This window comes from Biomphalaria glabrata, chromosome 1 (assembly GCF_947242115.1).
Source record: "Biomphalaria glabrata chromosome 1, xgBioGlab47.1, whole genome shotgun sequence".
Classification (NCBI taxonomy): Eukaryota; Metazoa; Mollusca; class Gastropoda; family Planorbidae; genus Biomphalaria; species Biomphalaria glabrata.
In genome coordinates, this window is record NC_074711.1 from 71,051,833 (window position 1) to 71,078,090 (window position 26,258).

The 26,258-nt window shown below is 34.0% G+C and overlaps 1 protein-coding gene across 2 annotated transcripts; it reads left to right on the top strand.

Annotated features, from left to right (window-relative positions):
- The first annotated feature begins 5,287 nt into the window (after positions 1 to 5,287).
- On the top strand, positions 5,288 to 24,376 carry LOC106059482 (uncharacterized). 2 transcript variants are annotated; one of them, XM_056012162.1, is made up of 13 exons: positions 5,288 to 5,474; positions 8,371 to 8,546; positions 9,327 to 10,238; positions 10,827 to 10,993; positions 11,697 to 11,792; positions 12,313 to 12,456; positions 12,569 to 12,688; positions 13,001 to 14,007; positions 15,134 to 15,276; positions 15,705 to 15,832; positions 16,857 to 17,084; positions 17,417 to 17,464; positions 17,719 to 24,376. In XM_056012162.1, exons 3-13 carry the CDS (start codon positions 9,523 to 9,525, stop codon positions 18,129 to 18,131), a joined length of 3,210 nt encoding a protein of 1,069 aa, XP_055868137.1. In that variant the 5' UTR covers positions 5,288 to 5,474; positions 8,371 to 8,546; positions 9,327 to 9,522; the 3' UTR covers positions 18,132 to 24,376. The 2 variants fall into 2 exon arrangements, with proteins under 2 accessions (XP_055868137.1, XP_013072558.2); XM_013217104.2 differs by lacking the exon at positions 8,371 to 8,546.
- Positions 24,377 to 26,258: the final 1,882 nt, after the last annotated feature.

Below are 26,258 nucleotides of genomic sequence, written 5' to 3' on the forward strand. Positions count from 1 at the left end.
TATATAGAGAGAGAGGTGGGGGAGGCGTTGTGGCTGAGCTTGGCTTCCAAACCGGTGTCCTGGGTTCGAATCCTGGGATTTTTAATTTCGGGATCTTTGGGCGCCTCTGAGTCCACCCAGCTCTTGTGGGTACCTGACAATAGTTGGGGAAAGTAAAGGCGGTTGGTCATTGTGCTGGCCACATGACACCCTCGTTAACCGTTGACACAGAAACAGATGACCTTTACATCATCTGCCCTATAGATCGCAAGGCCTAAAAGGGGAACTATATATCTATTCTAGTGATAGAGCAGTCTTTGTAGCTTTCACTCACAATTAACATAGGACGCACCAGTGTATTAAAACAAAATCGTTGACAGCTTTTTGTTTTAGAAAGACGATAAGATCTTGCTCAATAGTAAGTCTACACAGTTTAATCGATGAATGCTAAAGATCTTTTGCATCTTAGAAATTATTAGAAATACAAAAACTAGGCAGGTAGACTGCGTATAGGCCTAAATAGGATTTGAAAGAACGATAGCTCAACCGACAGGAAGGACAAACCGAGCTGATTCAGAAACTCATTAACCGTGATGCATTGCTATCGGAAGTATCGGAGGCTCTGTTGTCTAGAAATGGTCTCACATCGGATTTCAACACTAATGAGTTTTTCAGGAACACATTGACGTCTCGACAGAAACTCCGCACTACACACTAGTTCAACACTAGATCTAGACAAGGGGCCCATCTGCCTCGGAATTTTTCGTAAGCCTACACCTGTAGGCTAATACAAAACTAAGAATCCTGTATATCATGGGCGTAGCCTTTTTTTTTTTTTTCGTTGTGGGGGTGGGGTGTGATTTTCACACACACTTACATATAACAGACTAATGTATACATTACATCCAGGCCCTTCTTTTTTCGGACTTCCTTTGAACCCTAGAATAGGTTCTTACTGGAGTTAGTAGACTGACTCGTAGATTTGTGCAGGGCACAAAATACTAGATGTTTTTTAAATGCATATCTTACTATCGCAGTACACCGGAAACACACACACACACAAATCTTGCTTTAGATGCATATCCAATTATGAAAATCCCCCATCATCATCATCATCACTCCATTGAGTTCCTCGTGGAACATATGGCCTCGACAAAAACACGCCACTCTCCACGGTCTCTTGCTAGTTTTTTTTATGGTTTCCCAGCTCTTCCCGGTCCTCCATGTTCTTTTTGGTCTTCCTCTGCGTCTTGTTCCCTGGGGGTTCCACTCTAAGGCCTGCCTAATTCTGTTGCTGGTATCTTTTCTAAGGATGTGACCAGTCCATCTGCACTTCCTCTCTAAGAACTGCACTTCTATATTTTTCTGTCCACTTATCTCCCACTATTTGGTGTTTTCTACTTTGTCATACCAGTGTATTTTTAGGATATTTCTCAGGCATATGTTGATGAAGGTCTGTATTTTTTTGTTGTTGTTGTCGCTTCAGTTGATCTCCATGTTTCAGAACCATACAGTAGGACAGCCTTGACATTAGAGTTAAATATTCTTAGTTTAGTCTTGTTTGAGATGTGATGAGATTTCCAGGTTGGTTTTAGCTGTGTAAATCTCTGACGCGCTAGATTTATACGGCGTTTAATGTCTTCATCTGTTCCACCTGATATACTGACTACACTCCCAAGGTATATAAAATTTTCTACATGGTCTATTGTCTGAGAATCCAGTACTATGTCTCCAATTTGTTTATTGTTTACTTTAAGTACTTTTGTTTTCTGGTGGTTTATTTTGAGGCCTACTCTTTTTCCTACTTCGCTTAAAGCTGTGACCTTTTCTTGCATATCCTGTAGTCTGTGTGATAATAGGGCTATGTCATCAGCGAATTCCAGATCTTCCAGCTTTTGTATGAGAGTCCATTGGATTCCTTTCCCTGCGTTAGAGTAGGCTTCTTTTGTGACCCAATCCAATACTAGAAGGAACAGGAGTGGTAAAAGAAGACATCCCTGTTTGACTCCTGTTGTGACTGAAAATTAATCTGACAGCTTGCCACAGTGGGTTACTTGGCAGGTGAAACCATTTTTAAGGTTCTTGATTATTCTTGATTATGGTAATTATTTTATTGGGGATCCCGTAATGTCTCATTACAGTCCAGATAGATTCTCTGTCGACACTATCAAAAGCTTTTTCAAAGTCGACAAAAGTTGCATTGAGAGGAGATTGCCATTCGACACATTGTTCTACAATTACGATTAGGCCTGTGCTAAACTTGATCTCCACTAAGATATATCACAAATCGACGGTTAGTCGAACCATATAAATGCATAGGCCTATAATACAGCATATAGCATATAGGGGCTATAGGCTTATAGGTCGAATCCAGGGCGACCTTAGGCCACTGCAACCTATGCGACCGCAGTGAGTCCTGCACTTTCATAGGACCCGCACTTTCATAAGACCTGCGCTAATTCTAGGAGTATAAATTATTAAACTAAACCATTTTATAACTTATAACAGATTTCCCGGGGCCTCTTCTCGATTTACCAAGAGCTCCTGGAAATCTCCTGAAATTGCAAAATATACGAAAAAGTCTTGGAAATATCCGTAAATTATTAAAATCTTTTGAAAACTCATACAAATCTCCTGAATTATATAGACAAAAATTGTCATTTTGGGATGTCATTCAATATGGAAAACGCCAATCCTACGCGCGATAAGTGTCAGGGTTATGTTAAGGCCTTAGCTCGTTTGCCCAGGCCCCTGACATTTAACCACGCACCTTCGTGCTTGCAATAAATAAGTGACTCACTGTTGACAATGTAAATGTTTAATGATAGGACTTTAAGTTATGATGAACATTATAATATTGTGGATCTATTAATTAAATAATAATTCTACACCTTGCTGTCCCACAACGTACACATTAATGTTCGAAACCACAACACAACACACTGCTGTCTCTAGTCACCAGCGTAGACTTCCAATCCCAAACTAACTCCCTGTAAAGACAAAGTAAAGACAAGCTAAAAAGGTATAGTAGACTATCACTATTTAAGGCATCAAAACAACTGCGAAACGCAGTTATGCCTTAGATACTCACCCTAAACAGGGGAACACAGAAGAATCTCAACAAACGTTACACCAGCATAACAAAAACACTCCATCAGCTTACAAGCAAGGCAACAAAAAGAAAGTGCGTTCAAAAATAGTGCACTTAATACACATTGGTGCTAGAATGCCATAATCTACGCACCGACAATAAGAAAAAAAACGGCATTATGTAATACCCATAATTGTGGAATCTAGTGAAAGAAGCTTCTCGCGCCTCAAACTAATGAAGAATTACTTGAGGTCAACAATTCTCTCAGATAAATTGAAACATTTGGTAATTCTTGCTATTGTGCTTGTTCTATGTAGGAAACAGAATTCTTATGATATACTGTATGACTTCGCTACACACAAGGCTCGTGTAGTAATTCTGTGCGTAGAAAAGAATGAATAAAATGCAGAAACGAAAATATTTTCTAATACAAACTCTTAATTTTTACTTATTATCCGTATCCCTACCCAAACTGGGCCCCGTGAAATCCATTTCGCATTGGGTCCACAGTGGTTAAGTCCGGCCCTGCTATTTAGTGACAGGTGAATACAGAGTAGATTACTTGTTCTCTTTCCATGACTTCTTGGTCACAATGGTTAAGTCCGGCTCTGCTATATAGTGACGGGTGAATACTACTTGTTCCCCCCCCCCTCTTTTTTTTTCGCTTCTAAAATTATGTGGGGTAAAGCTAGTCCGTCCGACTTGCATAAATAAAAGAGTGCTCTTTCCATTACTTGGTGTCCAAACTCTTGAGCCATGAAGAGAATTATATATATAGATAGATAGCGCTGTCACATCCGATATTTAATTAATGAAAGGAGATTTATATTTATATTTTAAATAATGGGTCATGATATATTCATATACAATTCGCGTTTTTGAGAATGTAGGCCTACAAGTAAGTGCCTCTCTAACCGTTCCGCATTCTCTTATCTTTTAATGGAATGGGTTGCCTGGGTCAGCCAGGAAATCAATGACTTATCATATTTTAAGTCACAGATCAACATGCATGACTAGATTGACACATGAAATGCGTAGGACGTAACTTTCTTATTTTTTAAAGAAACGTCAGTAATCTATATATAAGTAGGCCTAATACGAAAAAGTTTCAAACTCATTAAGGCTGCTATTGTATTGTTTATAGCTTTCAGACTACATACATGTATAAATAAAATACATTATATAATCCTACGCAAGCATACATCCAGTTTTCGATGCGTTATCAAACTTTATATATTTTGAAGAGAATTAGACTTACACAATACACCTATAATATGACACATGGGCGTAGCCGGGAGGGGGAGGGGTTCAAACTATTATTTGCCTCTGAAAGGGAAACTTTACTTACTGCCCCAGTACAGTCACCAAATTTCATGAGTGTAGCCAAAAGGGTCTTTTATTTAGTTACTTTCAACCTCCAATAAAAAGCTAAAGCAACCATAGTTATCATTTTCTACTAGTCGCTGGACTACATTAATTAATGCAGTGAATAGCAGATTTGGTTTTTGACATTTTTAGCGGAAGAATAGCAGGCTAATTGCACTGTAGATACCTCAGAATATGCATTTTTGAAAAGCTTAAACTAACGGAACTAATGCTTAGATCTACTGGAGTAGTTCACAGCGCTCCCTCCTAGCTGTCCTTGGCTAGGGTAGGAAAAAAAACGTTTGAAAGAATGAAAGGTCATAATGTAATGAAGTTTAATTACATACACACACACACACACTCATATATATATTTCGGGGGGGGGGGGGTATGATATGACATGCCATTTGTGGGCCGGTTTATCTGGTAATGCCCGGGCCGATTTTCATACCCAGTCCGCCCCTGGCCGAATCTATCATTTGCATTGGTGGAAAATTCTCTCGGCACGCTGATTGCGTTTTTAACCATATTTTCAAAAAGTATCTGCAGACTTAAAGAAAAAAAAAAGGAATATAGAAGATTCAGACTACTTATAACTGGCAGCGGACCAAAAATTTTGCCCACCCGAGAAATAATCGAGATAATCATGCAAACTTGAGCTCTGGATCAATCTAGAAAAATGGATTTAAGATTAGATCATAAATTAGATGGGTTATTGTATAGGCCATAGTGAGTCGGTGTCACTAGAAATTTTAAATTCTAGATAGTAACAGATCTAAATTCTAGGATGAAGATGATGACCCAAGCCCACTCCGATTCTTGAAGCTCGCCACGCCTCCACATGCGAGCCAAGACTGCCAAGAACATTAATTTCTGTTTACTTCGTTTACCCGTGTTACCCTCACATGAAGGTCAGAGGTCGAAGGAAATATGGAAGGGTTTCTATTACTTTATACAGTATCAGCACGCCCATCAAATATTTCAACATTAAAGAAGCTATAGTTATCTATCGGTTTATAAAAATAATGAATAAAGTGAGGTAAGTACATTCTAGACCTAGATCTAGGTCTATAAGTTATAAGTAGATCTAGTTCTAGATCTATTAATAGATATAACTACTTTATTGACTTTAACTAGATTCTGTCTTGTATCATTCTAGGATCTATTTTAACTAGACTTTACTAGACTATTTAGTAATTAGTGTTATTATTATTAATTATGATTATCTAACTATAACTTAATTAACTAATTAACTATACTCATACTGTCTATACTGAGTATACTAGATCTAGTATACTACTATTAGTACTACTAGTCTAGTAATACTAGTAAGTACTAGTAAGACTAATAGTAATAATGTAAGTAATGTAACTATACTATAGTATACTCTATAGACGAGATAGTATAAATTATACTTACTACTAGTATTACCCCTATTAGACCTATAGTAGATCTAGTAACTAGTATAAGTATAAGTACTATAAGACTTAGATTCAAGATTAAAAGATGTACTAAAGTACTAAAGATCTACTCATAATCCTACTGATCTATCTATCATATTCTATCTACATAAGTCTATATATATAAATATCATGGGCGTAGCCAGGGGGGGGGGGTTAGTTTAAAACCCCCTACCAGGGGGGTTCGAGTTTAAAACCCCCTACAAAAAAAATGCAAACGACAATCCACCAAATTTCACGAGCACAGTTAAGGGAGATTTTGATTTTTAAACCCATTCCAAAATTTCAGATAAACCCCCTCTTCAATATAAAAAAAGAAAATTACACACTCAAAATTCTATGAGCGTAGCCAAAGGGGTTTTGAGCTAACCCCCACTCCCTCTTCAGTAGTGTTTGAAGCTAAAAAATACCTCTTCAATACCCGGTATAAAAAAACGCAAATTACACACTCAAAATGTTATGAGCGTAGCTAAATGGGTTTTGACTCAGTTTTGAGTTTAAACCCCCCTTCAGTGGGGTTTGAAGGTAAAAAATACGTCTTCAATATAAAAAAAAAGAAAATTACACACTCAGAAATCTATGAGCGTAGCCAAAGTGGTGTTGAGTTTAAACCCCCATCAAGTGGGGTTTGAAGCTAAAAAATACATCTTCAATGTAAGAAAAAAGCAAATTACGCTTTCAAAATGCTATGAGCGTTGCCAAAATTTTGAGTTTAAAAAAAGTAAATTACACACTAAAATTATTTGAGCGTAGCCAAGACAATTAGGGGTTTTGAGTTTAAATCCCTCTCCTACAGATGGCTTTTTTTAAAGTTTAAAACCCCTCGAGATGGTTTTGAGTTTAAAATCGCCCTACTAGCGTTTTGAGGTAAAAAACCTCTAACTTCAATATTATTCTAAAGCAAACTACAGTTACTAAATTCTATGACCGTAGCTAAATGGGGTTTTGAATTTTTAAAAACCCATAACTCCAGAGATTTTTTAGTTTAAAACCCCCAACAGATGACTTTGACGATAAAACTTCCCTTTTCAATATAAAATCTAAAGCAAACTATAGTCATTTAATTCCAAGAGCGTATTCAAGAGAGGTTACACATTTCTACCAGTGACTGGGCTCCATTAATAAAGTGCAGTCAATAGTTGTCTGCCGAAATTGAAAAACACTAAATGTGGCTCAACAAAGATGGCTAAGACAGATTTTAGGAGTCAGTTATAGAGATCGGGTGTAATTCAAGGAAATCCTATGCCAAACTGGGAGTTGACCCCTTAGTAAGATTGTGACAGAGCGTCGCATGAGGTTTGCGAGACATGTTCTCCGACAAAATGAATTACGCATAAAAAGAGTTGCGATGACATCCTAGTACAACTTGGTGCCACACATTCATTGAGGTCCTCAGAGCAGGTGGGAAGATGCTTCAGACATTACCAGTGACAGATTTGTGTGGAAACAGCTTGACGGCAAATGCGCCGAACGGCGGGGGGAGGGAAAAAAAATCCCCCCTCCCCGAAAAAAAAAATCCTGGCTACGCCCATGATAAATATATTGATGACTAGTCCCCAGTCTAGATTAGAATAGTAGAATATAAGTATCTATAACTATAGTCTATAGCATATTAATAATATTATTCTATTAACTATTACCATTAATTATTATCTAGATTATACTACTAATACTAGATTCTAGATTGACTAGATCTAGATAGGTCTAGAACATTTTATTATTTTTATGGATCTACTAGGATTTAGATCTAGATCTATACATACATTTTATATATCTATTTATGGGAATCTAATCCTTTTATTATAGATCTACTAAATTGTAGAATAGATGATAGTCTAGAGTCTAGATCATGATAAACCAGTTAGCAGACTATAAAAACTCAAAAATTCTTAGGTGTAATAAATGTTAAGTTATTTTAAAATTTTAACATTAGGGTTTAATAAAAAGATTTTTTTTTACAAATGAAACAGGAACTTATAAAAATAACTAAAATACTATAAAATAAAAGTAAATTTGCAATTATACATAAAACACTGAAGCATAATTTACAAATAGAAAAACAAAACGTAATAAAATACTCAGAAATACACAAAGATAGAGGCACATTTCTTATTTCATATGCTAGGACTAATTTGTAAAAGTGCTCTTTTTTTCCCTTGTGCCATGAAGAATGGAATGCGTCATCATTGATAATATGCTTTTGTGGGAAGACCACCTTAAAACTCTGGCAAAGAAAACAGCCCAGTGGCTATTTTTCCTATACAAAATCAATAGCTTTAAACTAAATAAGAAGATACTATATAATTTTTACTGCGCGACTATGCAAAATCTGCTAACATATGGAATAACTTGTTGGCAGGGCAGCACTTCATCTAAACTGTTGCGCCGCTTAGACAGCATTGTTAAAAAAGCATCTAAAATCACACGCACAACACTACCATATTTAAATGAACTTTTTGAACAAAAATGTCTCAGAAAAATGGGAAAAATCTTGGAAGATAACAGCCACCCGCTCCATCATAACTACATCAAGTCGTCGCGAAGTGGACGACTTCTATCTATCAAGACTAGAACCAAGTGGTACAAAAAGTCTGTCAGACTATATCAACTCAACTCATTCATCAAGAAACATGAAAAGGACCAAGATATCTGTGTGTATTCGCTCAGTGAACTCTTAATGTTGTGTCTGTTCTATATATGTGAATGTTTCTGTTGTGTTGTTTTTAAATGAGAAAAGAGTCCTTGTAATCACAACAAATTTCCATAAGGATCAATAAAGCAGTCTTAGTTTGAATTAGCCTGGAAAACCAATGACTTAGCAGATTTTAAGTCTCTGATTAACATGAAATGCATCTAGGGCATAATTATCTTCTCTTTTGAAGTAACATCTGTAATTTATAAGCAAAGAATCTAAAAGAAATGATTTCATTTACACTTTTCTAACTAATTTCCTGATTTTCATCCATCCATCCATCCCAGTGGCGCTACAGCCCATGGAAGGCTCTGGCCTGCTTTAACACATCCTTCTATTCAGATCTCTCCTGGGCCTTTCGTCTCCACGCCCTAACCCCAAACTGCTTCAGATCTGCTTCCACATTGTCAATCCATCGCATTCGGGGTCTGCCTTTGGGTTGCCTGCCTTTTGGTTTTTGCCTGTATACGATTTTCGCCAAGCTGTTATGGCATTTTGACAGATAAAAAACTAATCTTTAAATAATTGAACAATCTTTGTTTAGTTGTTGTGTAGGTTGCTTTTGGGAAAAACATTCATAGGCAATGAGATTGTGCTCATCTTGTGTAGGAAGAACTATATTATTATTAGGTTACTTTTGCATTATTTTTTCTGCTGTTGATTGGTTGTGTAGTGAAACTGGTTTTCTAAGATGTTTTTTTTTAATCTAATTGTTGAATTTCTATTGATTCATTTTCAGGCCAATGTTTAGCCGATGATTGAGTAAGAGTTGTCTGTGGTGAAAGCTGATGACCTAGGATGAAAGGACATCTAATGCATTGTCAGGATAGTAATTCTTTATGTATGATATTCTATGCTGACCAGAGTAGAGTGACCTGAACGACATAGACCTGTGATATATGAACAGTGTTTGATAAAAAAAAAAACATTCCATAATGGCTCATCTAGGTGAAAACAAAAGGTTGATCAATGGAAACTCCTCTGATGAATTCTTAGAGGAAAGCACTAGTGAGGAAAAAGAAGATGGACCATTGCTGAATTCAAAAGATCTTTCAGGAACCAAAGCCCTAGGTGAATTAAAATCATCAAACTTTGACATCAGTAGCAGCTCAACACAGCCCATAGTCAATGGTCAGGGCCCACTGTCTTCACCAAATTCTGAAAGTCCTGATTCCAGTCAGGATGGAATAAAGAAAGTTACATTCAGTGGGGATGGTGAACTCTATGATTTAAATAACTCTGCCCTCTCTCCTATTATAGTACGTATAGATGAACCTTCAGAACCTGCACCTATTTCAGAAGCTGACAGTCCAAGCAGTGAAGAGTTCATAGATGCTCCAGCTATTTTACTTCTTGATGACATTAAAGATGATGACACTAATTCAAATCCGTCCAACCAAGATGGCCTAGATCAGAGTGGGCACAGACATTTTGATGTCATTAATGTTGATGAATCAGCCCTAAAAATGGAGATTGAGGCTAAAGAAAAAAGTGAACAACCAAAGCCAGAAAATCAGAGACCGACCCTTCTAAAGGTGGCTAGCTCTACGTCTGATGGTTTTTCTGGTCAAAGTAACATTAGTGCAAATCAAGATACTATTGGGCCTTTAGATAACCCAGATTTCTTAAAGCGACTCCAGTATTCCGTCAGGTAAGTAACCATGCTCTATTTCATTGGCCCATGTATTGATTTTTTTGTATTAGTATTTTCAGCATTTGCCTTAGAGAAAAATGCTTTTTTTTTTTTGAGCTGTCTACTTTGATTTATAAACTTAATCTGAAAATCTGTCTTTACCATTACCTTCTTCATGCTCATAATAAGTGTACTGGCTACATGTGGTCTTCTGAAAGTGTTCCCTTTTGTAGTTATAACATTAAGTACTGACATGCATATTGTATACATAAAAAATACATAGTGTTCAATTAGCGTTCTGTAAGCTTCTTAAACATATTCATACAAATGTCATAAACCAATTTTCAGCTCAACCCAAGTGCAGATAGCACCAATGTGCTTCCTGGAAGATTCATGATCATATTTCACTAAAAGGAAGCAATATTGGTCTTCTAACATATGTAGTCTAACATATGACTGCTAAAAATGAATTAAAAAAAAATGACTAAATGTTTATACCCCACCTTCAGCTATAAATAATATTTCTTTTATCCCTGTAATAATAATATAAACCTTAGTTAATAATTTTTGGAATATTGTCATGCATTACTTACTCCTTGATTTTAGCCAAGCTGTTGAAGATGATGCTTTTGGGAATGCCAACATAGATCTGGAGGAGTTTGCTGTTTCCAGTCCCCCATCTCCCCCTGATATGGACAGGGGCTGGGCATGGGTGATTCTTTTTTCTGCTTTCTTCTCACTGACACTCACAGGAGCAACTATCTTCACTGCAGGTATAGTCATACATTCCTTACTTCTTATAACTGGAACATTTATTCAATTATATATGCATACATGCTCCATACATACAGGCAGCGCGAGGGACCAAATTTTGTATAAGCAAAAATGGTGAATTAAATGTCGTAAATTATGGATAATCCTGACCAGGGCACAAACCATGGACCCTCCAATTCGACAACTCTACCTAGCAATAACACAGGACCAGACTTTTTTTTTTTTGGCTATCTACTGCTGTTCTTTGTATTCACATTATTTTAAAATTAAGAAAACATGGATTGGAAATCTTAATAAAAGCCATTTAAAAATTTTTGAAAAATTGGAATGAAAAAAAAGATCAACAAAGATTTTGTGAACAGTTATATGTGTGGTATGAACAAGAAAAAATCTTTTTCCAAGGACATTCTGTAGTATAGTTGGTAATTAAAATGTTTGTTTGTAAAATGTTTTACATATTTCGGATGTTCCTTCAGAGTTGAAGATAGTTTACTTCCTAGTCCAAACCTCCCCCAGGACGACGGGGGATGGGAGCGGGCAGGGTTTGAACCCTCGACCGTCGATAAATCCGAACGACAGTCCAGCGCGCAAACCGCACGACCAGGCAGCCAGATTAGTGAGTGAGAGCTTTGTCTTCTATGTATTTTGTATATTAATTGATATCATAGACTGTGTGTATCTTACAACTATTCATATATTCAGGAGTACTGATGCCTACTATCTTGAAAGACATAAATAATGACAAAACAGTAGTGTCATGGATTGGTGCAGTACATGTCAGTGTATTGTGTATGTCAGGTATGTGACTTTTGTATTCTGTTGGGGTGTTACTTTCTTAATTATGTCATATAGTTGAACACTACTGAACGAAATCATGTTGTTTTTTTTTGTTTGTTTTTTAAATGAAATCATATTGTGGGTTATACAGATTAATAAATATAAAAGTAAAAAAATTAGTGTAACCTAGAGGTATAAAAGTTTTTTTAGAGCAGGTGAAGTAAAACTCACCTTAGATTGTTGGAGCTGTTGACCTTCCCTGTAGAACCCTATGCCCACTGAGAAGGATAAATTATGGTGCTTTAGGCTAACAAAGGTTATCTGCCATCAGCACAACATCCATCCATCATTACTCTTAGCAACAGATGTTTTAAGCTTAGTTGATGTATGGACACTCTTTGAAATTCTGAATTCTTAACTTCCATGGCTTAGAACGGAAGACTTTAAGTTGAAATGTTTTTAGCAGTAAACTTAGTTATAAGCCCAGATACACAGTCTTGCATTGTACTAATTGCTTTTACAATAATGCTATTTTATTCAGGTCCTTTTGTAAGTATAGTTCTGTCTCGCCTTGGTTCTCGCTGGACTGTATTTTGTGCAGGAATTTTCCTTTCTGCTGGCATGATAGGAGCTTCTTTTTGTACAACTGTTCCCTATTTGATTTTGACCCATGGATTAATTTCAGGTAATAACAACATAAATTTAGAAAAAAAAAAATGTATTATTAGAAAATTATGGCATTATTTTTAACTATTAATAGTTTTGTATATCTTTTCAATATATATTGTTCATTGCAGGAATGGGTTCTGGCTTTATTCTAAATACTATGTTTGTTACTGTTGGTCAATTCTTCAATCGGTACAGAGGTCTTGCTTGTGGTCTGCTGGCTACTGGCTCTGGAGTAGGGATGCTTGCAGGTTTTTTTTTTTTTTTTACTTTATTCAGATTGAATTAATGTTGACAATATAATATTTTGAAGAAAAAAAATTATATAAAGAATCAAATTAAAAGAATTGTGGCTTGTCAAATTTAAGATATATTTTTGTTAACTATGAAACTCTCAATTCATAGTAAAAGTTAACAAACAGGTATAACCGCTATATTTGTTATTTTTTTACCTAATACTAATAGGACAATAAGACATTTGTATTTTAAATGATGACTCATTTATATTTGAAAGAATGTACATTTCTTTGATAATATTCTTTGTTTTGTTGTTTTTCTTTTAGGTGGCAATGCATTAAATTTCATTCACGAGGCATATGGCTTAAGTGGCACATACCTCTTATGGGGTGGTGTAACTAGTCATGTTCTTATCTTTGCCTTATTACTCCGCCCATCACCTGAGGAGCAACTCAGAAAAGCAGAGAAACGAATGAAGAAAGAGCCTGAGAAACTTGTTCCAACCAGTCAGCAGGATTGGAACAGTGGTCGAAACAGTGTCGTCAGTGGTCTTAATAGTAATTACAGTGGAGGTGAGCACCAAGGGTTAACTCACAGGTTTCAGAGGTACCCAAGCAAACTCAGCCGAGGTGAGATCAATGTTGCACCCCTGCTAAAAACTGTGCTGCACAAGGAGATGTCAAGGTCAAGCTACTCAGTTGGGACTAACAGGTCCTATAAGCTAAAGCAGAAATCAGCTGTATCATCGAGCCCAAGCACAACTAGCAAATTTACATTTGGTCCTGCCAGCACAGGTCAGGACGGATTAAGTGTGTCTGTGTCACCTAGCCCAGGCACAACACCAATGTCACATAGCCCTTTGGTGGCCTCTCCACTGGCTGCACTAGAACAGGGGGACAGGGTTTCACCCACCAAAAAACCCAACCAGGATAATATGTTTCTATCTGATTCTGCCCTTGTCCAAGACAGTGATGGCAGCCAACCCATCCCATCATCCCCATCTGGCAGCCAGGCTTTTACAGAGTACAATCAACCGTTCCGTCGTCGTTTTCTCTCACAAAGTTCTCAGGCCCAGTCTCAGTATTCCAGTGGCAGACTGAGCCACCGCCCATCTATCAGAGAGCAGCTGCAAAGAAATGATTTAGATAATGAGTCCCTTGCCTCCACTCTGGTCTCCCACTTGCAGCCTCGTGATGCTCTAATGCCCAGACACCGGCTTGGCTCACGAAGCATATCTTCCTTGATGGGTAGCATAAGTAGCTTCCCAACTGCTTTAGCTATTGTCAAGGATGACTTGTCACGCTTGGAAGCTATTGATGGTCCTGAACCTAAGGTAAGAATTTTGTCTCTCTTACAAATAGTTGGACTTTTTTTCTCATTTAATGTCTTAAAAAGAAACTTTTTATCAGCATTTAGTTAATTATTTCGTTAAAATAATTTTTTTCCTTTGGGTATATCATTCTCAGAATAATCTATTTACTTTTTAATTTTATGATCTTAGGGCTCTCAAAAGAAAGAAAATCATTTTGGCATATGGATTTTCTAATTGACCTAAACTCCTAGGTTACCTCCTATACAGATCAGTCTTTCACATTATTATCTCACACCTGAGAATCATATTCCTAACAATGATCATAAATTAAAAAGTTCACCTTTCAGACCTTGTTTTATGGGGCAGATGATGTAAAGGTCATCCGTCTCTTTTGCCCATGGTTTATGAGGATGGTAAGCACAATGACCAACTGCCTTTACTTTTCCTCAACTAATGTCAGGTACTCATTTGAGCTGGGTGGACTCAGAGGCACCCTAAAGATCCTGAAAGTAAAAATCCTACTCTTCACTAGGATTCCAATCTGGGACCCTGGTTCGGAAGCCACCAAGCCTTTGATCATAAATTATCATTATTATCAAAAGAAATGAGGTCCCTTTTTTTACTTGTTTTATTAATATTTGGAGTTTGTTACTTCATAGAGAACTGTATATAATGTCTAAGAAAAATATGAATAAATGGAAATAAAATGAAGCTATAAAATATTTATTAATCCCTCTGACAGTATGGCTTAGGGTTAGGGTTACTTGTGTAATGTTATACTTGAGATAGAGCCTGTTGCCTTATTTTTGTTTATTTTGTTATAGTTCCAATAAAGCTCCATTGACCAGTGTCATGCATCTGAAAATGTTTTTTCTTGTTCAAATTGATGTTTATAAACTTACAAAGCAAGAGCTCAAACCATGGCCTGCTGGCTGTAAAGCTGCCTGCCAGAGAATATATTAATGTTACATATATGTTAATTTTCTTTATTTAGAATTCTCACTACATTTTTTTTTACATTTTTATTCTAACATGGTTACATTTTTTATCTTATTTATTTAATTTGCATAAAACTAAGATACGTCTTTTTTTTCCTTATATTTTTTTTCTTTTTTTTTATTCAATAATCATCTCTCTTACTTTGCAGACTGCCAAAGACTATTTACTAGGATTTTTAGATTCCTTGAGATTGCTCAGAAATTGGCCGTTCCTTGTATTTATCTCAACTAGCTTTCTGTGGGCTTTTGGTGAATCACCATTCAACATTTTTCTTCCACAATATTCTATGGAGTGAGTAGCAAGACTTAATCAACTTTTTTTTTTATGCTCACTTTTGTTTCCATGTCCAAGTTTTGCAAATATTTTTTTTTTGACAACCAATACAAATGTATGCATGAAAGTTGTAATTTAGTAACTAGAATACAAAACCAGATTGTGATATCTCATCTCTGCCTGTGGTTTTGTCAAAGGCCACCAGCTAGCTTTCTCCAGGCAACTCGGCTCTGGGTGACCAGGTGATGATGATCTGAAGCAACATCTGCTTCTCATTTGACGCATACATCCTAAAGAGACCGTCTGAACACAGATGTGGTCCAATTTATGAAATAAAAACAATTTAAGTTCTAGTTAAGTTTATTGACTGCAAACTGATAAACATCTTTATTTTTAATGACAGAAATAATTTGATCCAAAATCTAATTTGATTAAATTCTTGTCAGGAAAGGCACATCACTTAAAGATGCAGCTACATTGTTCACAGGAATGGGTTTTGGCTCAATGTGTGGAAGATTTCTGTCTGGTCTTGTTGCCAGCGATAGTGGTGTTGGCCCAATATTATTACATATAGGTAAAAAAAAAAGTCTCATCATTTCTTTTTTTAAGTACTTACTATAACAATAGACAAGATAACACTAGTTATAATATATATATATATACTAACCTGACATTACCCGCGGCCTGCAGGTCCTAGTTTGTGTTTACTAATCTAGTGGATTGGATTTAGATGTATGTTAAACTTAGCTAATGATCCTTTCAAGTTTTTCTCTTTCGCTATGAAAATAAAATTAGTTTTGCGAAAATGGGTTTACCCGAAGCTGATACATTCATATCTATTAAAAACAAAAGGAGCGATAGATGAATAGGATATAAAGTACAATTAAAACGGGTTTACCTGATTTGTTAAATGAATAGTATTATAAGTAAGTCACGACGTTCTGAATTCGCAGATATATGGAACGAATTTATGTAATAATGCTTTTGAAACACAAATTTGAAGGTTAATTTTATTGAATAATGAAATCAATAGACTATATTTTGTATTTTCATGTGTCAAAGTAAAAAACTATATGTGCAAAGTGTACTTCTTAAAAGTAGATCTAAATTCTTTCGATCTTTTCTCATCTCAACATTGTAAACAAAGCCTAGATCCATAAAATACTATAGCTTTAATTTTGAGGGTCTTAAGTTTGTTTTAGGGCTACAATACATACACTACGGTCTAAGTTAGTACCTAAGGAATATTTCTGCCAAGTTTTATCAAGATTGGTCAAGCGGTTTTTATTTCTATTCCTAACATACATACATACGACTTACTTTCTACTTTATAGTATAGATATATGCAAACAGGTACAAACCCAAGTTTTATTTTGAATATGTAATAAATCTTTATTCATATTTTATTTAATAAATAATTGGAACCAACTTTTTTCACTTAGGGATTATAATTTCCATAAAATACCAAAACCTATATCCTTTTATTGTCAAATCTGTCATGCTAGTAAACTTCATAATTCAGTTGTCTCTTAATGGAGGATCTGATCATTGTCATTTTCTACTTTAAATATATTTTGTTTATTGTATGTTATTTCCAGGTTGTCTCTTCATTGGAGGCTTGGTCATTGCAGTGTGTCCATTTATAACTGAGACATACATACAGCAGATGGTGTGTGCCACATTGTTTGGACTCTACACTGGATCTCTGGTACCATTGTCATCCCTCATAACCATTGAACTATTGGGCATTGGTGAGCTGGGCTTGGGCTTTGGATTTTTGTCCATGGCTCAGGGCATTGGCTATTTGTTAGGCCCCCCAGTTGCAGGTAAGATATTGTACCATAGTCTTTGTTTTAAAAAACAAAATAAAAAGTAGTTGAAAATGGAATATACAGGTGTAATTATTAGTTAATTTTGAGGTTACTGTTATGATTGTAATTTTAAGGGTGAGTTTGTGGGATATATGCAAGCACAACTGATCCAAAAGGGGCTTCTGCTAATTAGTTTGTAAAACTAACATCTTTGTCATCTTATTTACTTTGGTTTGCATGCATTATTTACTACAAAAAGTGAAAAATTCTGTGCATTGTTTTTTAAGGAAGCCTGCTAAAGCATGTTGAAACCTGATTGACACAATCATTTCTTTGTATTTTTTCAGGTGTGTTGTCCAATAACTTTGGCTATAAAAATTCTTTTATAATATCAGGTATGTAAAACATGTTACATGTGTTAGGAATGGAAGGTTGTCAGTCCTTGGTTAAAATGGTGAAAGTCCTTGCATCTAACATGTAATGTCACTGTCTAGTGTAAATTGCATGTGGATAGATAAGCATTATACTAAGTTCAAATTGATAGTAAAGTTATTCACTGAAACATTTATTAATGTTAAATAAATCAAGCTAAAAAAATCATCTTAATTTGAATCAAATAATTCTAAACATTTTTGTTTGTTTTAAAAAGGTTGTATTGTCATGTCTGGAAGCTTTGTGGCCATGTTAATACCTATATTATTGCACGACTCACCTGAGATAGACGATGATCATGATTCTCTGGATGATCTTGAAAGAGCTCTCCAACGCATCTCAGCTTCAGATGATGCCAATGGCAGTGATGAGGAAGTGTCAGCACAGGAGGATATCCAATCTCAACGACTGTTGCCTCTTTCACAGGGCAACCTCTCAGCCACTGGTGTTAAAAAGAAAGATGATGGCTTGACCCTCATTGCCATGACAGAAATCTCTTCCAGCAGCGTAGTGGCCCCCATCAAAGAGGAAGCTCATGAAGTAATCCCAGAAGAAAAGCCGACTGAATTGGCCACAATTGTTGAAGAGGCTGAGAAAAAAAGTTTGGCTAGCCTTGGGGATCTGGATTAAATGCAAGGTCACTTTTATTGTCTCATAAGATAATAAACTGTAAGATAAGTTCAACCAAAAACTTTCATTCCTTTAAGCAACAAGTTTTATTATAAGTATCATTTAAACGTTTCTTATTGAGGACAATTTAACATTCATGGCATTATTTGTGATCAGGGTTTAAAAGTCAATTTTTGTCTAAGTCAGTTTTTGCTTTAATAGCATTTTTATTGTAATTTTTGTATAAAGCTGTCAAAATAAAAAGTTATGTAGCCTTCAATGAGCCACTAAAATGTTTCTTTTTTAATGAAACAAACCTTGTAAAGATTTTACTTTAAAAACTTCTCAAGTTCAATATTTCATTATGAGCAACAATATCCATCTGTATTTAAAGATATTTGTTGTTTTTTGGTTTACTTTAAATAAGTTATTTTTCATTAAACTTTCAGAGAAACTTTTAAAATGTTAATGTTTTCTTTTTGTCAAAAGAAAAATAATGAACTGAAAATTAAAAAGGTTCTAAATCTATCAAGTAAATTTAAACTCAATATTCTATTGTTTTGAGATTTAGACTTTTATTAAATGAGAGACTTATTATGATGTCTACTGATACTGACAATGTTTTTATTGCAAAAAATTGTGTTCATTTTTAAAAGTTCATACACACACACACTTAAATAACAATTATAAATATTAACATCTTGAAATAGAAACCATGATGATTGTTTGGGCTTTGGACTGTCATTTTGATGGTTTCCAGTTTGAAGCCTGCCCGCTGTCATCTCCCACTGCCTTGTGGGAAGTTTGGGCTAGGATGTAATAAAATCTTCAATTGTAAAGGAACATGCTGAAAACATTTAAAACAAAGAAGCTTATGATTGGTAAGTGTAAGTGCAGACTTACTGGTAAATATTTTTTTTATCAGAAAAATGTCTTTTGTGTCATAAAAGTAATAATTCTGGAAGTGTGAAAAAGTTTGGATACAAGAAATGTTAATGGGTTTGAGATGGTATGTTTGTTTAATATTTAGTTATGTATTAAATTGTGATAAGTTTTAAAGTGTCTTTTTGTTATCTACTTGACTATCATTCATGAAAATCTTTGTGTTAACATTCCAGTAAATGATTGCTAGTAGAATGGGCTCACTGTTTGTTCTAGGTAGTTTTTTTTTTTTTTGTGTACATTTATTTTGTACAGTATTTTTAGTTTAGTTCCAAACTGAATGACATAACGTTGGTTCAGAAATAATTTCACTTTTTACATTTTGTACAAAAAATATTCTTTAAATCAAAACTAGACAGTAACATATTTACACTTATTTTACTTATCTGGCCTTCAGTGTCTTTAGATGGTTCAATTGTGACATATCTTTGCCAAGATTATCTTTTTTTTTTATGTTTTTCACCTTTTTTTTTCAAACCACTTTATGTATTTTATAATAAAAACAAAAGAAAACCTCTCTTGAACATAGTCTATGTTTGTATTGATTGGTCTTTATGATTTCATTAACAATAGAAGTATTTCTGATAAAATTATTTGATTTCATTTTATTCAGTAGAAAATCAAACTAGTTGCTTTTTTCACTTATTGAGGCTTGGACATGTGGCAGTGTTGACTACTGTCCCTCCAATGCTTTCAATTGAATGCAACTTTTAAAACAGTTATCTATGTATCCGAACCTTCCAAATTAATATCTGTATGCAATGATAGAACCTTTTTTTTTTTTAATATAGCTCATTTAAGCCATAGTTTAAAAAAAAGATTTAGTAAGTAAATGTTAAACTATGATATACTGTATTCTGAGAATCTGTTGTGTAGTCCTGACCATAACAAAAATTGTTCTCCATCTAGCATTGTAAATGTTATTTTTATGTGACTGTATGCATTTTTTTAAATGTTAGTTTAGTGTTCATACTAATTTGTTACAATTGTTTTATGTAGACTGTAACATATTAGCCATCTGTAATGTAGTAACTGCTGCACACAAACTGATACATACCTAAATGTCTTTTATTAGTTTTTCATTTTTTAATGATATTCTCCCAGTTACTGGAGGACCTTAGTCTAAGTAAATGTCAAACTTAAGCCTAAGTCAAATGTATAAAGTGGGCTGTAGTTTCTCCCTGTATCCTGACATCAGTCCTCATTAATAGATTCATTAAACACTTTGTTTTTCTATTTAAGAAATGAATGCAAACCTTACACAAAAGTGCTTTCATTGTATTTGTTTATTTCCCCTGATCATATCCTGTATATTTACATTATAAATACAGTCCCCTTACCATATCCGTTCTATTGACTTACCGGTATTTTTTTTTTCTGATGGGTGATCATATTTTTTTGTATTCCTGCCAGGTCTTCCTTTATCCTGCCATTGAGTTTGTTGATGCAAGTCACTTGTTTTTATACTGCCCAAGGCTTTCTAATTTACTTGGGTATTGTTGTAGTGTATAATCCTTTGGTCAAGCTCATTTTGTCATCCTATTCTCAAGAAATGACTTAAATGTATTGCATTGATATGAAGAATGACTAGAAAAAAAAACGATTGTAAAGAGTATACAATTTCAGTTAAATGCTTTGCTTATTTTTCTTTTACTTTGTATTAATTAGACCAGCTATTCCAAAATGATAACACATTTTTATGAAATAATTAATGGGTGATTTCAATTGTCTGTGTGAAAATATGCTGCCATTATATTTCTGTGACTTTATTTTTGGTATCAAAACTTTATTTAACTGGTTAACAATTCAGTAAATCCAAACCAAAGCTTATGCTTTTGATTTGATAACTATGACACCTCTGCATCTGTCAGAAATCTCAATACTGGTTGACAGTTGTTTATGAAGGTTTGCTCTCTGCGACTTTTTCAATGAGCTAGGCCACCTTCTTAAATAGCAGAACTGGAGACAAGGCGTGTTGAAAAGGATTATGTGAACCCCCCAGAGCTTGGTATACAAAGACCTAGTTTAGAATAAAACAATAATTTTGTTGTTAAAAAAGAATTGTCACACATTTTGCATCTATCAGACTTTTATTCAGTGTTGGCTAGCTTGGATAATCTTCATTTTTTAAACTCATTTTAAGTGATTGATTGTATGCTGATATCATTTTATTGATGTGTTCTATTTTTTAAATTTTTTACATGATGGAAATTGTTATTCAATTACCAAATTTTGTATTAGTTTTGTCACAGTGTATTGAAGGAATCTCTCAAGTTCAGGATGAACTCTTGCTTTCAAAATGCTTTAGCAGAGGTGACTGTTTGGTGAAAGATAAAGGAAGATAATTTGAGATTTCATTTTCTTTCATATCACTCAAATACTTAGTTTACTTCATATCTTTAAGTTGCATATTTATGTGCTCAAGCAATGAACTCATCACATGTATCTTGTAGTGCTGTCAGAAATGTCCTTTAAACCAAAACTCAAGTATGATTCTACATTCCCTTACAGAAACTAAAATAATAAATAGAGTTTTCAGTAGCTACGTTAAACATAGTTCAAAATATACATCAATTACTGGAAACGCAGGAGTTGTACAGTCCTAGGTGATTTTTGTTACAAATTAAAATACATGAATACTGAGTAGATTAGTCCAAATACACAATTATGATTTTTTGCATATGACAGCATAGTTGACTGAACATTAGATACAACTAAAAATAGAATCAGTATATTGAATCCAGTTGGAACATGTCATTTTATCCAGAAAAGTAGCTTAAAATTGATAAGCAATGGGGGAGAAAAAAATTGGATTGTGAAGAAATTAAAGTTGCACAAAAGAGCCAACTTTTTTTTCCCCAAAATATCCATTTACTCCCTACATTTCTAGCACACAGCAAATTTAGTTTTATTTAGCTTCTCTTACATGTGAAAAACAGCTTCGATGTGTTTCCAATAGGTATAGTGTAGCATAACGGAGATTGTTACATGATAGTTTGTAAATAATATAATGATTAAAAAAAAAAGCATTGTTTACAAGCTGGGTTGAGGAAGAGTATATAGAGTATAAATAATAAATAGATTCAAAGTAGCCAGCATTGTGGGTAGGCAGTTGAGATTGTATAATATAATTATAATATTAATGAAAGAAATATTTTTGTTTGTAGAAATCAATAGATGGCTATCATTAGCATTGCTCTGGACATGGAAGTTATGAATGGTTAATATAACAAGGAAGTTGTACAAATTCAAAATATAAGAAGCTTTTCTTTTTTAAAACTTGGAACTTCTATTCTTTTTATTGAATATTGAGGGTTTCACTCCTCTAATAATGTGGAGACTGAAGAAAAAAAAAATGATAGTAATGCTTTTTTTTTAGTATATTTTTGTTTTATACCACAGTTCCAAATTGTATGAATTGATGGAATTTGCTAAAAAAAAAAAAAAAAAAATTTTAAAAATCGCTATCTTTTACACAAATTTTATATTTTATATCTATGTTTTACATGTGTATTTTAAAATATTCTTTTTCTTTCTTTCATGTTTGGTTTCAATGTAATTTGTTGTAATTAATCATCATTCCTTTATACACTTACAAGTTATTTGTATTTTTTTTCTGTGACAAACATTTTGCTGACTCAATTATCAATCAGTATTAGTGAATAGCTCACAGTTTGAAAATGTTAGCTTTAAAAAAAATTTTCATTAGGTTCATTACTTTATAATTTGACCCAAAACAATTTCATTGTATATGTACTTTGATATTATGGAAGGCGTTCATTTAGTTCAGCAGGAAATTTGAGGGCTGAAGCATATTTATTAGGATCTGCAACAAGATCTGTAAAGTTGAAGGATATTCTCAAACAATGTTGAATTAGTTTTACTTTATTTGATATTCTATGCACAAGATTGTCCAGCTTGGTATCAATTATAATCTCTTATTGTAAACTTCACCTCCATGGGCCTAATGCCTAGCTGTAGTTTTGATACATTAAGTACTATTAACTCAATGACTAATATATACAATTTTTAAATAAAATATTGTTTATTATTAAATTCAACATTATTATAATCTTGAAATGATACTATATTAATTATCCGTCATTGTTGTAAGTCAGTTTTAGTGAAATAAAACTTTCCACAAACTCCAGATATGTTTTAATCTGTTTAGCTCACAATTTGCAATTTTTTGGTAAAGTTAGGAATCTTATCTTTTTTTTAGAAAACAAAGTGTTATATAACTTGCATAAATATTGTAATAACTTTTCATCACAAATGCAAACGTTTCAAGGCAATGTGTGCTACTTTAAGCCATATAGTCTTTAGAACTGTGATTAATGCACCAAAAAATATTCTCAGCTTTACATCTCCTAGTCAGCAGCCGCCACTTGTGTTGTTAAATATCAACTAATCTTTACTATGTAGAGGTCATGCTGCAGATCTTTTTCTCAAAGAAAATCAAGTTTATTTCTTTCCTATTTGGCTTTTGACAAATATATATTCTATTTTGTGTATACATGTTACATAGATATTGCTTTGCAAAATTTAAAAATATCTATTTCTGTAAATTTTTCTGGTGTATATTTTATATCTGTATTTAAGCACAAGTTTTCCTCTTTGTTAATGCTGTTTTCATCATGAATTTTTAATATTGTTTTTAAAATAAATAATTTAACCAGGTTAGCATTTTATTATGTTGTTTTTTTAATTTGTAGATTCCTGCCTTCTTGGTGTTGATTATATTTTCTTGCAATACATTTTCTTGTGCAGTCATTTCTCTGCAGTAGTGAGAGGTTTCCGGTAGATCAATAGTGTAACCACCACTGACTCCACCTCATTCTCCACACTACATACCAGTGTATTTAGCATTCATACTTAACTCTTTATAGCTATAATAACTATGGGCCCAAACTGTATGCTTCAACCCTGGGTTGTGCTTGATAGAAAATAGTAGTTCCCTTAAGATTTATACAATTTGTTTTTACAATATTCTTAATTTTAATTTTTTTTCTTTTTAAATTTAAAAGAAATCATTACTTCATGTTGCTTTTTTTTTTTTTTTTTTCGAATTTTTTTTTTTTTTGTATTTTAATGTTTTTCAAATGCCTTAAAAAGTCAATCTTAATGTTATTTTCAAAAATTTTTTTTTGTAATGTTCTCAAATTTTTCTGCTAATTTTGTCTGAAAGTTTGAATCTGTTCATGTCTCTTATTTTGTCATTTCATTTTTTTCATTTCACTTCTTTATTTTCTTTGTAGTGTCTGATCAATATCTCTCTATTTTGTTTTCTTTTTAGAAGCAGAATAAAGGAAATATTAATAACATTGGTTGATTGTTCATTCAATTGTTAGTAATGCTGCATTTTTAGTGCTGCTTAAAATGTATGTGGTCTAAAGTTCGGAAGCTACATTGTTTATGTTTCTTTTTTACAAAGCTTATATCAACTCTGTCTGAATGGTAAAAAGTTTGTAGAAGTTATTTTGCAATCTCAGATTAAGCTAAAATTTTGCACAATTATTTCTTTTACCAGAATATAAGAATCAATAAAAAAAAATAAAAAAAAAAACAAGTAGTTAATTAACTATTGGTAAGTGTTTGGTATCTTGAACTAGGGAAAGGAATCGTACTTGATAGATGTGGTGGTATAAGTTGAATTAGTCCCCTTGAGGAATCTTGTGCCTTGAGTGAACATTTTTTATGCATTTAAAAACGATCATGTAAACATTCACAAAGATACCCCCTTCTTCCCTCCCCCTTTCACAACTGGTTCAGACAAGTAATAGGATCATATCGTATTAAGAAAGCTAAAAGCTAAACAAAAACAATAGGTAAAAAAATATTTAATCGCTCAGATTAGGGTTAGGGTTAGCTTATAATTACGTGAGTGATCAAAACTGATACAATTACACTTCATGTAATTTTTTGTTGTTGTTTTTTTTAAGTATTCTCATGTCTTTCTTGTTTATAGATGTAGAGAAGACTGTGGACAAATGAAACAGATTTTATGAAGTAGAATTTGTAGGGGAAAAATAAGAATTAGGATTTATAATGAACAACTTTTTTTTTTTGCTCCACTACACCCAGCTGATGGAAAGATAAAGATGAAATAACTGCTAGAGCTGAGAGCATTGCCTTGTCCAGCTGATGGAAAGATAAAGATGAAATAACTTCTAGAGCTGAGAGCATTGCCTTGTCCAGCTGATGGAATGATAAAGATTAGATATCTACTAAAGCTGATAGTATTGCCTTGTCCAGCTGATGGAAAGATAAAGATGAAATAACTTCTAGAGCTGAAATCATTGCCTTGTCCAGCTGATGGAAAGATAGATCAGATATCTACTAAAGCTGATAGTATTGCCTTGTCCAGCTGATGGAAAGATAAAGATCAGATATCTACTAAAGCTGATAGTATTGCCTTGTCCAGTTGATGGAAAGATAGATCAGATATCTAGTAAAGCTAAGAGCATTGCCTTGTCCAGCTGATGGAAAGATAAAGATCAGATATCTACTAAAGCTGAGAGCATTGCCTTGTCCAGCTGATGGAAAGATAAAGGTCAGATATGTAGTAAAGCTGAGAGCATTGCCTTGTCCAGTGACTTTTTCTGCTAGCAATCTTTTCATGACAGGACGTTTGGTTGCTCTGAATTTTATAACTGACGACTTCAGGATTCACCTTGACGTAGCTTCGACATTGATAAATAGATCTACAGCTTAGCAATTTAACTTCAAAACTGTTTAATTTAGAAACGCTTTGGATGACTGGGAGTTTTGGTGTTGTTGTTGTTTTTTTTTATATCAGATTGTGCACTTTGCTTTCAAAGGTCATATCCTTGTTGCCAATGTTCCATTAAGTGCAGAGTCCTTGTCTTTTCAACAAAATCTAAATCTAGATCTTTTAGAAGCATAACCATTATTTTAGGATTTTCTGGGAAGTCATTAAAAAAAAAGATAACACATAATGTATAGCTCCTTCTTTTTAATGTGGGGATAAGGAATATGGGAATTGTGCCGTATTTACATGCTCGAAGTGAAGTGAAGAGCCTGTTCCAACTAGTCCTGACAAGGGATGCGATCATAGCGCACTGACGAAGCTAAAAGTATGAAATTGCGCTAAACAAAAACAATTGGTAAAAAAATATTTCTAATCTCACAAATGTATTATTGTTAATATAGATTGACTCTAGATCTATTACAAATTTCATTACA